The sequence below is a fragment of the Phyllostomus hastatus genome, unplaced genomic scaffold, assembly GCF_019186645.2.
Source record: "Phyllostomus hastatus isolate PE091 unplaced genomic scaffold, TTU_PhHast_1.1 phas_contig_495, whole genome shotgun sequence".
Classification (NCBI taxonomy): domain Eukaryota; kingdom Metazoa; phylum Chordata; class Mammalia; order Chiroptera; family Phyllostomidae; genus Phyllostomus; species Phyllostomus hastatus.
The window spans coordinates 8,686,408-8,698,585 of record NW_025333895.1 but is presented as its reverse complement, the minus strand read 5'-3'; the positions used below and the strand labels follow the sequence as shown (position 1 = coordinate 8,698,585).

General features: G+C 70.9%; 1 protein-coding gene across 2 annotated transcripts in view; it reads left to right on the top strand.

The window, feature by feature from the left end:
* The window catches only part of COL5A1 (collagen type V alpha 1 chain), a 105,647-nt gene that overhangs the window by 46,502 nt on the left and 46,967 nt on the right, over positions 1 to 12,178 (top strand). For both annotated transcript variants that reach the window (XM_045846024.1, XM_045846023.1), the window contains exons 12-23: positions 333 to 407; positions 1,120 to 1,212; positions 2,364 to 2,420; positions 3,305 to 3,358; positions 3,725 to 3,778; positions 6,171 to 6,224; positions 6,516 to 6,569; positions 7,718 to 7,771; positions 9,247 to 9,291; positions 10,745 to 10,798; positions 11,438 to 11,482; positions 12,087 to 12,140. In XM_045846024.1, coding sequence (XP_045701980.1) covers positions 333 to 407; positions 1,120 to 1,212; positions 2,364 to 2,420; positions 3,305 to 3,358; positions 3,725 to 3,778; positions 6,171 to 6,224; positions 6,516 to 6,569; positions 7,718 to 7,771; positions 9,247 to 9,291; positions 10,745 to 10,798; positions 11,438 to 11,482; positions 12,087 to 12,140 — 693 coding nt within the window. The remainder of the gene's footprint in view (positions 1 to 332; positions 408 to 1,119; positions 1,213 to 2,363; positions 2,421 to 3,304; positions 3,359 to 3,724; positions 3,779 to 6,170; positions 6,225 to 6,515; positions 6,570 to 7,717; positions 7,772 to 9,246; positions 9,292 to 10,744; positions 10,799 to 11,437; positions 11,483 to 12,086; positions 12,141 to 12,178) is intronic.

Below are 12,178 nucleotides of genomic sequence, written 5' to 3'. Positions count from 1 at the left end.
GGCGCCCCGGTGCTGCATCCCTGCTCTGTGCCGGGGGGTCGCCGCCGACACTGGGTTGCAGCCCCCACCTTTGGTCCTTCTGTCTGGGCACCTCTGGGTCCACCTGGACCCCCCTCCTTCCTCACCCCTCCCCCTCCGGAGCCTTTCCTTATCGTGACCCCACAGCGATGCCGTCCTTTTCTGGAACATCCTGGGCTTCAAGGTCGCGCACTTCTTCGTGGGTGTCCAAGGTGTTTCTGGCTGGGCCATGGCTCCCAGGCGCCCCCTCCTCCTGGCCCAGCGGCTCCGTCCCTCTGCGCGCTGACCAGGCTCCCTGGCCCCTCTGTCCGCAGGGTCCCCCCGGACGTCCAGGCCTCCCTGGGGCCGACGGGCTGCCCGGCCCCCCCGGAACCATGCTCATGCTCCCCGTGAGTACCCCCGTGTGTGTGTGGGGGGGTGGTGGCTGCTGGGCAGTGGGGCCCCCGGCTCTTTCCAGGGAGAACAATCTCTTGACCACAGACTCGCCCCATTCTGGGCCCGAGTGGGTGTGCCTGCCAGCAGGCCCCTCCCTGAGCCTGCCCTGCCCGTGACCTTGTGGGCGAAGGTCACGGGCTGTCTCCCTCACGGGATCCCCGGCCCTGGAGAGAGAACATGTGGTTGGTCTGGACGTCAGTCTTCTGACTGATGCCTGTTTCCTGTGAGCCCGAGCTGTCCGTCCATCTGTCCGATGCCCGGGGTGCCGGGCCCCTGGCGTGGAACCCGGGCCGGCCTTGCTGGGCCTCCTCAGTGCAGCCGTGGGCACGGGCCCTCGGCCTCTCCTCGCAGTAACTAGGGGCCGTGGGGGCTCAGGGTGAGAGGCCGCAGGCGCCGGGAAGGGTTCCCCAGACGGGGAGGGTCCCCTGAGGCCCCGGGGCTGAAGGTGGCAGGTGGGGCTGGGGCAGCCGTGAGGGGCACAGTAGGGCAGCCGTGTGGAACATAGTAGGGAAGCCGTGTGGGGCATAGTAGGGCGGCGTGCACCACAGGGGTGGGGTAGGAGCTGCCCAATCAGACCGCCGGCTCCAAGGCCCCGCTGTCCCCCTGGGGTCCGGCGTGGGCACCCACGTCGGGGCACCCCCAGTGACCCCCGTCTTACACCCACAGTTCCGGTTCGGAGGGGGTGGTGATGCCGGCTCCAAAGGCCCCATGGTCTCCGCCCAGGAGTCCCAAGCTCAAGCCATTCTGCAGCAGGCGCGGGTGAGTGGGGTCGGGGTCTGGGGGTGGGCACTGGGGGGCAAGAGACATGGGTGAGTGGGGTCTGGGGATCCAGGGGGTGGGACACTGGGGGGGCAGCAGGCGTGGTGAGTGGTCCCTGCGGTGGGCTGGGTTTAGCTAGACACCCCTAGGAGCCCCCATGGGCCTCAAAGCACCTTGCGTGGCCTGGGGCCCACGGGACCCCGGTCCTCTTACTGCACACCCGCCGACGAGTGAGCTGAGCTCCTCACCGACGAGGCCCAGATCGCCGACAGCCCCCGATGCGTGAGACGGCCCCCCGGGCCGGGGCCCGCAGCCAGCCGAGTGGCACTGACGGCCGAGTGCAGAGTGGCGGCAGGACGGTTAGGGCAGTGCGCGGTCACCGCAGGACAGAGTGCCCCGCGAGATGCCCTGGAGCGTGTAGCAAACCCCGCCGTCCAGATGCCTGACCGGGCCTGCCCGCTGGCCTATCAGCCTGAGCGCTTTGTGATAGGAGCCAGGTGGGCGGCGGCTCAGAAGGTTTTACAGCCGCGTTTTCCAAAGCCAAGCGGCGCTTTGCAGTGGGGGTGACACAGCCACGTGCGGGAACCGCAACAGGTGCTTTAGGGATGCAGGTGGGCTGTGCGGTGGCGGGCGCAGCTGCCCTGGGGATGGGCAGGTGGGACGGGGCTCCCCCGCAGCTGTCGGGCTGCCACTTCTGGGACTGGTTTAGTTCACCTGCAGCAGGGCTCCCCGGCCACTGGGGGGCGCCAGACGTGCCTCTCAGGATACAGTGTTACTCGGAATACAATGTTACTCAGCTCGATGGTCCCGTGGAGCATAGGCCCTGCCCTGCCCTGCCCGTCAGGGAGGCCGCTCTGCAAGCTCACCCCAAGGGGCAGAGGGCTGGGGGGCCCGTGGAGAGGTCAGCAGGAGGCTCTGAGCACCCCAAGGGGGTGGAGCGCCCCTCGCCAAAGGGGGAAGTGTCACCGGCCTGGGTGCCACCCGCGCCCCCCGTGTTCCTGTCCTGGTCGGCACTGAGAGCCCCGGAGGAGCAGGGGGCGGGCTCTGGGCTGCGTGGGACCCCCTGCAGCGGCGCCGGCCCCGGCCCCTGCCCCCTGCCGGCACGGGGCACCCGCCGGCCCGGTCTCAGCCTGTCCTCTTGTTTCCTGCAGTTGGCGTTGAGGGGGCCGGCTGGCCCGATGGGTCTGACGGGGAGACCCGGCCCCATGGTGAGTCACCGGCAGCAGGAGGGGGGGCATGTGGGGAGGGACGGGCACCCCCCCCCCAGTTTCCTGCCCTGTAGTCTCCCCACTCCGTTCAGAGTGGGGAGGACCCACTTTAAGCTGTCATCCACTCTCACTCCATCACTGGCACTGGGGTGGGGGGCCGCCTGGGCAGGTGGGGCCTGCCGTGGCCTGGGGCTGGGAAGCCCCCCACGCCTGCACTGGCTGTGACTGTGCCTCGTGACACAGGGGCTCGGGCACTCTTCCTTGCAGGGTGCCGCCGTGGGGGTCAGCCCAGGCTGCCAGCCCCCCTCTGCCCAGCCCTGCCGCATAGCTGGGTGCAGGGTGTGCTGGGCCCGGGGCCTGCAAATGGGACCCTCGGGGACTGAGGGTCCCCTCACAGTTGACACGGGGACGGAGGATCTAAACACCCAGTGTCCCCACTGCCGTTCCCGGGGGGTCAAGGACTCAGCTGCTGCCCCGGGTCTGCAGTCAGGGCCCCGCCCCCCCTGCCCCCGCCCCCCAGTGCGGCTCAGGGCCGCCCTCCTTCTCCTGCATCTCGCCTTGCGACAGGCCCAGAGGACGCCCACACACTGTCCCACGCCACCACGGGCTGTGACCCCGTGGTCGCATCCGTCTGGGAGAGGGAAATGCATGTCGCTGTGAGCTTTGTGGCTCTCGTGTCCCCACCGTCCAGAATTTCGTTCGGAAGCGGGAAGGGGTCCAAACGACGAGCCCTTTCCCCGCCGCGCGGGTCCCGTCCGAGGCGGGCGGGGCTGAGCGTGCGCCGGCCCTCGGGGGAGCCCAGCTGGCGGTCCCGAGGGGTGTCCGAGGCCCCCACCCGGCCCCCCACCCCCGAGGCCATTCCTTAACCAGCCGTGTCTCCCTAGGGCCCCCCCGGCACCGGAGGCCTGAAGGGCGAGTCGGGAGACATGGGTCCTCAGGTACGTGGGTGCCCCGCCCCTGCTCTCCGCTCTCCGCAGGGGCGTCTGTGCTCAGGAGGTCATGACTCTGGGGGTGGCGGCGCCCCAAACGCGGCCTTTCTCCGGGGCGGTCAGTGGGAACTGCCGCTTCCTGCAAAGCTGCAGCGGAACAGACGTGACGCGGGCGTCCACGGTGGGAGCCGCGGGCACTGCTCCAGGCCCGGCCCTGCCTCCGGGCAGCGGGTCCCCGCTCCGTCCCGGGGGCAGCCTGCAGCTGGCAGCTGGGAGGACGGGCCGCGGGCCAGGTGGACAGGCGCGGGACAAGATTTTGCTTTTGTCTGAGACTCAGGGACACGCACTGACCCTTTGCCCTCTGACTCCGGACAGGGCCCCCGAGGTGTGCAGGGCCCGCCCGGGCCGGCGGGCAAGCCTGGGAGAAGGGTGAGTGTTTCTGGGCGGGGGCAGCCGACAGGGGTGGGGGGGGGACTCCCGTGGGCCCGCCCCCCCCCCGAGCTCCCCCCCACCCCCATGCAGACCTGGCTCGGGGGCAGGGAGGCCAGTCGCTGCTCCCGTCAGAGGCACGTCCGTGTCCAACTCGGGGCACCCTTGGGTGGGGCAGCGAGCCGAGCCCGTGGGCGCTGTCTCCTGGGACTCAGCGGCCTCTGCCGCCCCGGCCTCCGTCCTGAGCGAGTTCATTTAGTTTAATGACCCGTTTAAACCAAAGCGGTTCCCCAGGCCCTTCCGGAGCAAGCGCCGAGAAGGCAGCACCGTCGGTGGGCTGCGTTCCAGCCGCGTTTCCGCCGAGGTGGCCCGGGTGAGGGGGCCAGGCCGGCTGCCCCGGCTCTGTTTGCGGGTCGGCGGACGGGCCCAGGCGGCTCCCGTGGACCGCGGCCACTGGGAGAGGGCCCGCGTTGATCCGTCAGCTGAGTTCACGAGCAGCGTGCAGACGGGCTGGGGGGGTCCCAGTCAGCCCACGGGGCGCTCGGGCCTGTGGGTGTCCCTAGCGCACAGGAAGAGTTTGTTCCCGTGTGTGCCGTGTGGACATGTATGTGCGCAAGGTGGACGTGTGCGAGACGTGCCGTCCACGTGAGCCGCCGGTTCCTCTCCGCCTTCCGACACCCGAGGCGGGAAGGAGGGGTTCCTGAGCGGTTAGAGCACTCCCGTCCTGGAGCTCCTTGTCGTCAGTGAGGGGGCGCCCAGGAAGCCACCCGTGGGGGCCGCAGGGCCTGCAGGCCGCAGGCCGGGGCTGGACCGGGCCGTCCCGCAGGGGCCAGCGAGGCTGGAAGCGGGGGTCCCGGGCGGAGAATGGGGGGGTTTACTTCGGATCGGATTCTGCAGAGCGTTTTTGTTTCATTGCGCTTCCTGTCCCTCTCTGAGCGCTGACCCACGCCTTGCCGTGTACGACGCGCAGCTTTCTGCCCAAACTCTTGAGGGAAGAGTAAGGACGCACGTTACACGGGGGCAGCGCTACAACATGGGTGGGGTGCATCACGCGTGGCAAGGTACGGTGGTGCCGCGTTGCACTGGTCCGGGCTGCTCGGTGCCGGCGAAGCCGAGAAGGGCAGAGGCGCGAGGGTGGTCCGTCCCGGGTCGCGCTGCAGGGCCAAACTGCGGGGCCAGGGCTGTGGGTCCGCCCCGTGGGGGGGGGGGGCGTGACCTTTGTCCCAGAGACCCACCAGAGAAGAAAAGACAGCGGGGGCGGGGCCAGGGGTCCCCAGTGTCCCTGCTCCTGTGGGGGGGGGGCATCTGGGCACCCCGCCGACGCTGCGGCATCCTGAGAACTCTCGGGCCAGTCTCCCTTGTTGTCCCTTGTTAGTGGGCAGCTTCCCGGAGAGAGAGGCTCCCCCGGGCTGGGGTCCCGTCTGTGCCTCCCCTGCGGTGACTGTCCTTCCCGGCAGCTCCCGGGGGGCGCTTTGAGGTGGTGGTGGGGGGCACGGCCCAGCTCCCACGGCCCACGTGGGTCCCCGGCCCCTTTGTCTCCCAGTGCCGCCCGTCCCGTCTCCGCTGAGCCTTGAGACGCAGGGCGGCTGCTCTGCAGGCCGTGTCTCTGCCGGTCACGCATCCCCGCGTCCCCGGGGGTGGCCTCCTTCTCTCGGGTGCTCACGGGCCGGGGAGCAGCGGGAAGCCACCGGTCCAGGCCGGCTGTGACCCTCCGCTGGCTGACGGCCAGTGGCCTCCTGGCCGCGTCCCTGGCCCTGTCGGGGTGACCTTGAGCCTGCCAGCCCCACCCCACCAGTGCCTTGGGGTGGTTATAGTGGACTCGGGAAGGTCCAAGCCCTGCCCAGCAGCCCCGTGGCCGGGCAGGAGGGGCTGTGGGCTGGACCTTGGCTGTGTCCACAGCTGGAAGCAGCAGCCGCGGGAGTGGCCGTGGACGGAGCGTCCTGCTTATGGCCCGGACCTGCCTTTGGGGGGCCGCGTGGCCTCAGTGGGACAAGCCAGCCCTCGGCCTCCGTTTCCCCTTAGTCACGTGGGCCGACAGCAGGCGCCCGCTCACCCTCGCCTGTAGCTTGAGTTCCTCGTGGTGGAAGGAGCCTCGGCTGCCTGTCGGCCACCCTCCCTCCTGAGCCGCCGGCCGCCGGGCCCGCAGGCTGACGGGCCCTCAGTGTCTCCTCTGGCAAGGCTCACCTGCCAGCTCACACCACCCTCACGGACACAGAGGGGCAGGTGGCCCGCCCCCTGGCAGTTCCAGGTGGCGAGGCCCAGAAGGACCAGAGTCACATGAGAGGCGCCCGTAGCCCCGGCCGCCGGGGCCTGGCCGCACGGGGCGGCGCCGTCTCCTCGGTCTCCCAGGAGGCCGCTGCGTGGTGCTGACGCTCTGCCCACCTTGTTCCAGGGCCGGCCCGGCAGTGACGGCGCGCGAGGGATGCCTGGGCAGACGGGCCCCAAGGTAGGGGCAAGGCGAACTTCACGGGCACGTGTGGACAGTTCCAGTTAGTGGGGTGGAGCGCACGAGGGGACGACTCGGCGACCAGGGCCTGCTCCCCTTTCGGCCCTGTTGCTGGTGCCTGGGGAGGGCAGGCAGGGATGTGACCCCAAGGTGGGAGGAGGGAAAGGGAGAGGGGGTGGCCGGTTCCTGGGGCCCAGGGCGCTCAGACGCTGCCTGGGCCGTGTGGGGAGGCAGGGTGGCTGGCGCCGGGTGCGGCCTGGGGCCCTGAGCCGCCCTCTGTCCTCCTCACAGGGTGACCGTGGCTTCGACGGCCTGGCGGGACTGCCGGGAGAGAAGGGACACAGGGTAAGTGCCGCCCCGGGGAGAGGCCCCGATGGGCCTCCGGCAGCACCAGGTTTTGGGGGAGACCCTTCCGGACGGCCCCGGGCTTCCTGGGCGGCCACAGAAGGGGCCTCGCGGGGTGGGCGTGGGCTGGACATACATGGGAGCGACAGCTTGGGACGGAAAGTCGGCCCAGAGGAAGTGGATTCCTCTCCGCAGCTGCGGACAGGGAAGCCATGGGCGGGGAGGGCCCCCGTGGCCGGAGGGCGGGAAAGGGCCGGGGAGCCAGCGACTCCGGAAATCCTAGTCCGGCTGAGCGGCCTTTACTGCCTCGGGGGGGCCCCCCGCGGCTGCCATTTGGGAGGTGCAGCCGGGCCAGCGGCTGCGGCTGCTGCAGAGGGTGGGGGCGCGGCCCCCCCGCCGTGGCCGGGCTCGCTCTCCGCCCGAGTGAGTGTCTCCGAGTGACGGGCGCAGGCGGCTCGTGGGTGTCTCCTTTCCTGTGACACGGATGACGCCTCTCTCATATTTGTACACGTCCTGGGCGTGAAGGCACACTCGGGCACATGCACACATGTGCATGCACACGCCCGACATGCCACACACGTGTGCATATGTGCACACAAAGTGTGTGCATGTGCTTGTGCCCATATATGCCCTCGCACTGTGGGCACACACACACTTGTCCCTGAGGTTTATCGGTCACGTTCTGTGCCGCACTGGAAAACGGTTGTTGCGCCTTAGCCGCAGCCGCCCCAGCCGCCCCAGCCGCCCCAGCCGCCCCAGCCGCCCCAGCCGCCCCAGCCGCGGGGGACGTGGAGGGAGGCGGCGCCCAGGCCGCCTGGTCTCTCTCTCGGCCGACCAGCTCGCGCTGAGCAGCAGCTGCACGGGAGGCCCGAGGCAGCAGGGGCGGAGGGGACCGGCGCCCGCCCCCAGGGTGCCTGCAGGCCAGGGCGGTGCCCCTCCCTCTCAGGGGAGCGGTGTGGGGCGGGGGTCTGGCACAGCTGCCTGGACACGGTTTCCCCGGTGACCGTCCCTACAGCCAGCACGCACGCCCCCAGGGGTCTCCCGTGGCCCCGGGGAAGGCTGCAGCGGGTCTGGGTCAGAGAAAGGCCGCAGGGGGACTCGGGACGGGCACGTGGGGCCGCTAACCCTGGCTCTGGTTGACTTCCTAGGGCGACCCTGGCCCTTCCGGCCCGCCGGGCCCTCCGGGAGACGACGGAGAAAGGGTACGTATCCCGTGCGTCCGGCCGCACCTGCCTGCCTGCCCGCCCTTCGGAGTTTGGCGGGAAAACTGCGTGTGGCCTGCCGGTGGCCGTGACGTTGGCGTGTGGAGGGCGGGACTGCGAGGGCGCAGGCCGGGAACGTGCAGAGACAGGCCCCCAGAGCCCTGAGACAGCAGCAGCGAACCACGGAGGGCGGGGGCCGCCCCTCCCAGGCGTAGGAAGAGCGCCTCTCGCTCCGGGGCAGGCGCCCCAGGGGACCCCGGGGTGGGGAGCGTCAGCGAGGTGGTGGGGGGTGGCGGCGCCCGGGGCCGGGCAGGCTCCGAAGGGCACTGAGCAGCCCGGGAGCCGGGAGGGCAGCGGGCCTGGGGGTGGGGCAGGGCAGGCGGGCGCTGCTGCCTGAGGCTGGGAGCCTGGGCTGGGGGGCGGCTGCTCGCACGGGCGGGCTCTGCGCCCGGGGCCTCTTCCCGGGGCTGCAGGCCACAGGTGGTCCTCAGACCCCGCGGCCAAGGAGCACACAGCGGGGACTCGGAGCCCCGCCCTCCACACGCCCCGCCCCCTCAGGCGGTCTTGCCAGTGGTTGGCGTGTTTGCAGGAAAAGGTGTGGCAGCCCCGGCCCCGGGGTGGGGGGGGAGGTGCCAGGTCCAGGCCCGCCGTGACCCTGTCCGCACCAGCTCTCGGGTCGGCGTCCTCAGGGCCCCTCCTGGCCCGTGTGGGAGGAGGAAGGACAGGGGCCTCCTCTGGGTGTCCGTGCTGCCTGCCCCAGGGTGTGTGTGGTGTGTGCGTGCATGCGTGCATGCGTGTGGACATGGCTTGTGTGTGCGTGCACACACACGTGTGGTGAAGGACGGAGGAGGGCGCAGTGGGTGGACGGGGGGGGGGTGAGTCCGAGTGTCCACGGGCCGCTCCTGACCGTGCACCGACCCCACCCGCCAGGGCTGCGCCCGCTTCCGGAACCAGGGCCACAACTTGGGTGGCCGTCCGGCCGTGCTCAGGACCCCGGTGGAGACGTCAGGGTCCTGCAGGGTTGGACCAGGGGCCTGGTGCTGCTCCCCAGGCTCCTCCCCACCCAGTTTTTGTCGCTCCCGTTCCTGCCGACCCCCTGCCGGCCTGTCTGTCCATCCGTCTGTCCCCCTGTGTGCCTGTCATCAATCTCCGTCTCCTTTCTGTCGCTCACGCCACCGTGCGTATCTGTCACCGGACCTTGGGCCCCGTGGTTCTTCCCTCGAGGTGTCCCCTCCTTGGCGCTGTGGTCTGCGAGCCCCGAGCCGCAGTGTCCCCACGCCCTGGCCCTCACGGTCCACCGCAGCTTTCCGGGAGCGAGGACCCCGGGCCTTCCCCTCGGGCCGGGACTCGCAGCCCCGGGCGAGCGCGCTGACCGCAGCCCCGGGCCAGAGGCCCTCCGTGCTGCGGGGGGAGGTGTCTCCTGGCGCCCGGGCGTCGGAGCCCGTCCCTGAAACCCTGCCCTTTCCCCTCCACAGGGCGACAACGGAGAAGTGGGGCCCAGAGGGCTGCCCGGGGAACCCGTAAGTCCGCCGACCGGGGGTGCGGGGGACTTGGTGTCTTGTCACCGCGGGGCACAGGTGGCACAAGGGGCCGCCTCCGAGCAGAATGGGGGGGGCGGCTTAGAGTGGCGAGAGCGAGGGGCTCAGCAGGGACACAGAAACAAATCTGGGGGTGCCCCTGGGTGGGGGCAAAGAGGAGCCAGGGGAAGCCGGGGGGACCACTCTAGGATGTCCGTCAGAGCCTTCCGGGGGAGGCCGCTCAGGTCCCCGCGGGCGGTGGCGGGTGTCCAGGGTCCTGAACTGTCCAGAGTTCGCCGCCCTTTCTGCAGAGGCGCCCCCCCCCCCCCGCGTGCCCCCGGCCGGGCGTCGGGAAGCTCTGCCCCCCGCAGCTGGTTTCCGTTTCTGGCCGAAGCCACCGACGCCCCGAACAACAAAAGGACGTGAATTACGCCCCCCTCCCTGTGACTCCCGTGCGTCTGGCTGCTTTCATCCTCGCCCGCGGGGCCGGCCGCCGCTGGCCGTGCTAATTGAGGAGAAATGTTGAGAGCGCCGTGCAGTGGAGGGGGCGGGGGCCGGCACTCACGGGCTCGTTTGGGGCTGAATTACACACTCGGCGTGTGATTAGCCTCGAGCGAGAATCCATCAGCACAGCTCGCTCTCCTGCACACGTTTGAGCCGTGCCTTCCAGGCCGTTAACTTCCCAAGCACACGCACACACACGCACACGACTGGGTGTCCACGTGGCGAAGGCGCCCCCTAAGTGCAGGGCACGTGGGCGGGGTTCTCACCCACCGCGTCTGAGCGGGTTCAACGGGAACTGAGGCCCTCGAGGTCCCTGTGCCTCGGGGAGAGGCTCCCGGACTCCTGGGGGGGCGGGGGGGGCGCGAGGGATGCAGGCCTGGGCTCCCGTGGCCGCCGCTGGGGTCTCAGGTCCGTCCCAGGGCCGTTCCCACACACACACACCTCACCGCCCGGGGCGGGGGCTGCACTCGGGCCCTCCCCCAGAGGTCCGAGTTTCCTCTCGTGCGTTTGGTCACGACGCCCCCCCCCAGGACCCCGGTTTCTCTGTCCCCCGTGAACCTTCGGGGTCTTGTGTCAGAGGCGCGGTCGCATGGTGCTGCAGAGGGAGGGCCCAGGGCGCTGGAGGCGAGACCTGGAGCCCGGCGCCCCGGGCAGCGCAGCACAGCTGTGCCCTGGCGGGGGCTTGCGGGCCGACCTGCCCCGGGCGAGTGTGTAGGGCCCCCTTTCCCGCCCGCCGGGTGGGTGCCCCCTGACCTCCCGTCTGAGCGCCCAGCCATTCCAGGGACCCCAGGTGCACAGGCGGGCTGGGCAGGGGCCGTGGAGCCGGGTGGGAGGGTCCGTTGGCCACACTCCTGGGGCAGGTGGAGGCCTGTGCGGCTGCAGGGGCCCCGGACACAGTGGGGGCCGAGCGCGGCCCGGGGACCTCACTCTTCCTTGCTCTTCCCTCTCTCAGGGGCCACGTGGTCTGCTGGGGCCGAAGGGGCCCCCGGGCCCTCCCGGACCTCCCGTAAGTCCTGTCCCCTGTTTGCACGTTTGTCCCCGTCCCTGCCCTCGAGACCCGGGGCCCAGCTGCGGCTCAGGCCACTGACTGACCGCCGGGCACACTTGCCCAGCGGCCCTGGGAGGGGCCGGCGGGCGCCGAGGCTCCCACGGGACTGCAGCTGTGCAGCCCGTGTGGGTTTGCAGGGGGAGGCCCCGGGACCACCGGCTGGCCTGGTGTCCCCTCTCAGGCACACAGCCCGGGTGCTACAGAGTGACCCAGGCCCCACATTGCCTCGCTGCTTGAAAGCACTTCCAGCAGCTTCTGGAAAGTTCTGGAAGTGGGTAGAAGTCCATGGTTCCCGTGGGGCCCTGTCTGGGTGGGGGTCTTCCCGGGGCCAGGCGTGGCCTGGGCACCGTTCCCAGCCCGTGGGCCCTGCTTCCTCAGAGCTCGGGCCTGCCCCACGCAGTGAGGGGCCTGGCAGCCCCCCGAACCCCACGCCGACCACGGCTGTGGGATTTACTTGGGGTGAAGCCCTTCCCCTTCCCCAAGGTTGTGACACATTGCGGGCAGGGGCCCGGCCGTGCCAAGGGGGGGTTCCTTCTGAGCGTTAGTTCCTCGGCTCTCAGCCCCCTCTCTGACCCCCCCACCCCCCTCACCCCGCAGGGCGTGACTGGGATGGATGGCCAACCGGGCCCCAAAGGGAACGTGGTGAGTTTCGGGGTCCCTACCACCTGGCCCCAGAGTAGGGGTGCTCCTGGCCAGGCCGGGAGGTCTGTCATCCTGGAAACCAGGGGCGTGTGGGAGGAGGCGCAGCCCCAAGCCCCAGGCCCACTGCGGGGCGCTGGCCCGTGCCTGCCGGGGCGTCAGCCAGCCCACCGCGGAGGGCCGGGCCCTTCCTCAGCGCTGCGGCCCCCACAGGCCCCGCGTTGGTTGGCACTCAGGGCCCCGGCGGGCTGAGCGTGGCGGGGGGCGGGCGGCTTGGGGATTTGCTGCCCAGTGGAGTGTCTCCCGCTCAGCCCCTCCACGTGCTTTCCTGGCGGCCGTTGGGGCGCATTTGCAGAAACAAGGGGTGCTCAGGGCCGAGGGCGGAGCCCTGCGGGTGGTGGCCTGGTTCTGCGCTGGGCCGCGGGGCCGCCCGCCTTCTCCCACTGGGCAGCCTCTCCTTCCACTGGGCGCTTGCGTCGGGGAGGAGAGCGGTTTCAGGGGGCGGGGGGGGCCAGGATGGGGGGCCCGGGCCCCTAACGAAGGGGGTGGGGTCACCCCTGCCCACTCTCCAGAGCTTCACCAGCGCCTCCACTTTCATCCCCTGTAGGGCCCCCAGGGGGAGCCCGGCCCCCCAGGACAGCAGGGCAATCCCGGTGCCCAGGTGAGCGAGCCGGGGGCGGGCTTCCGGGCGGCGGGCAG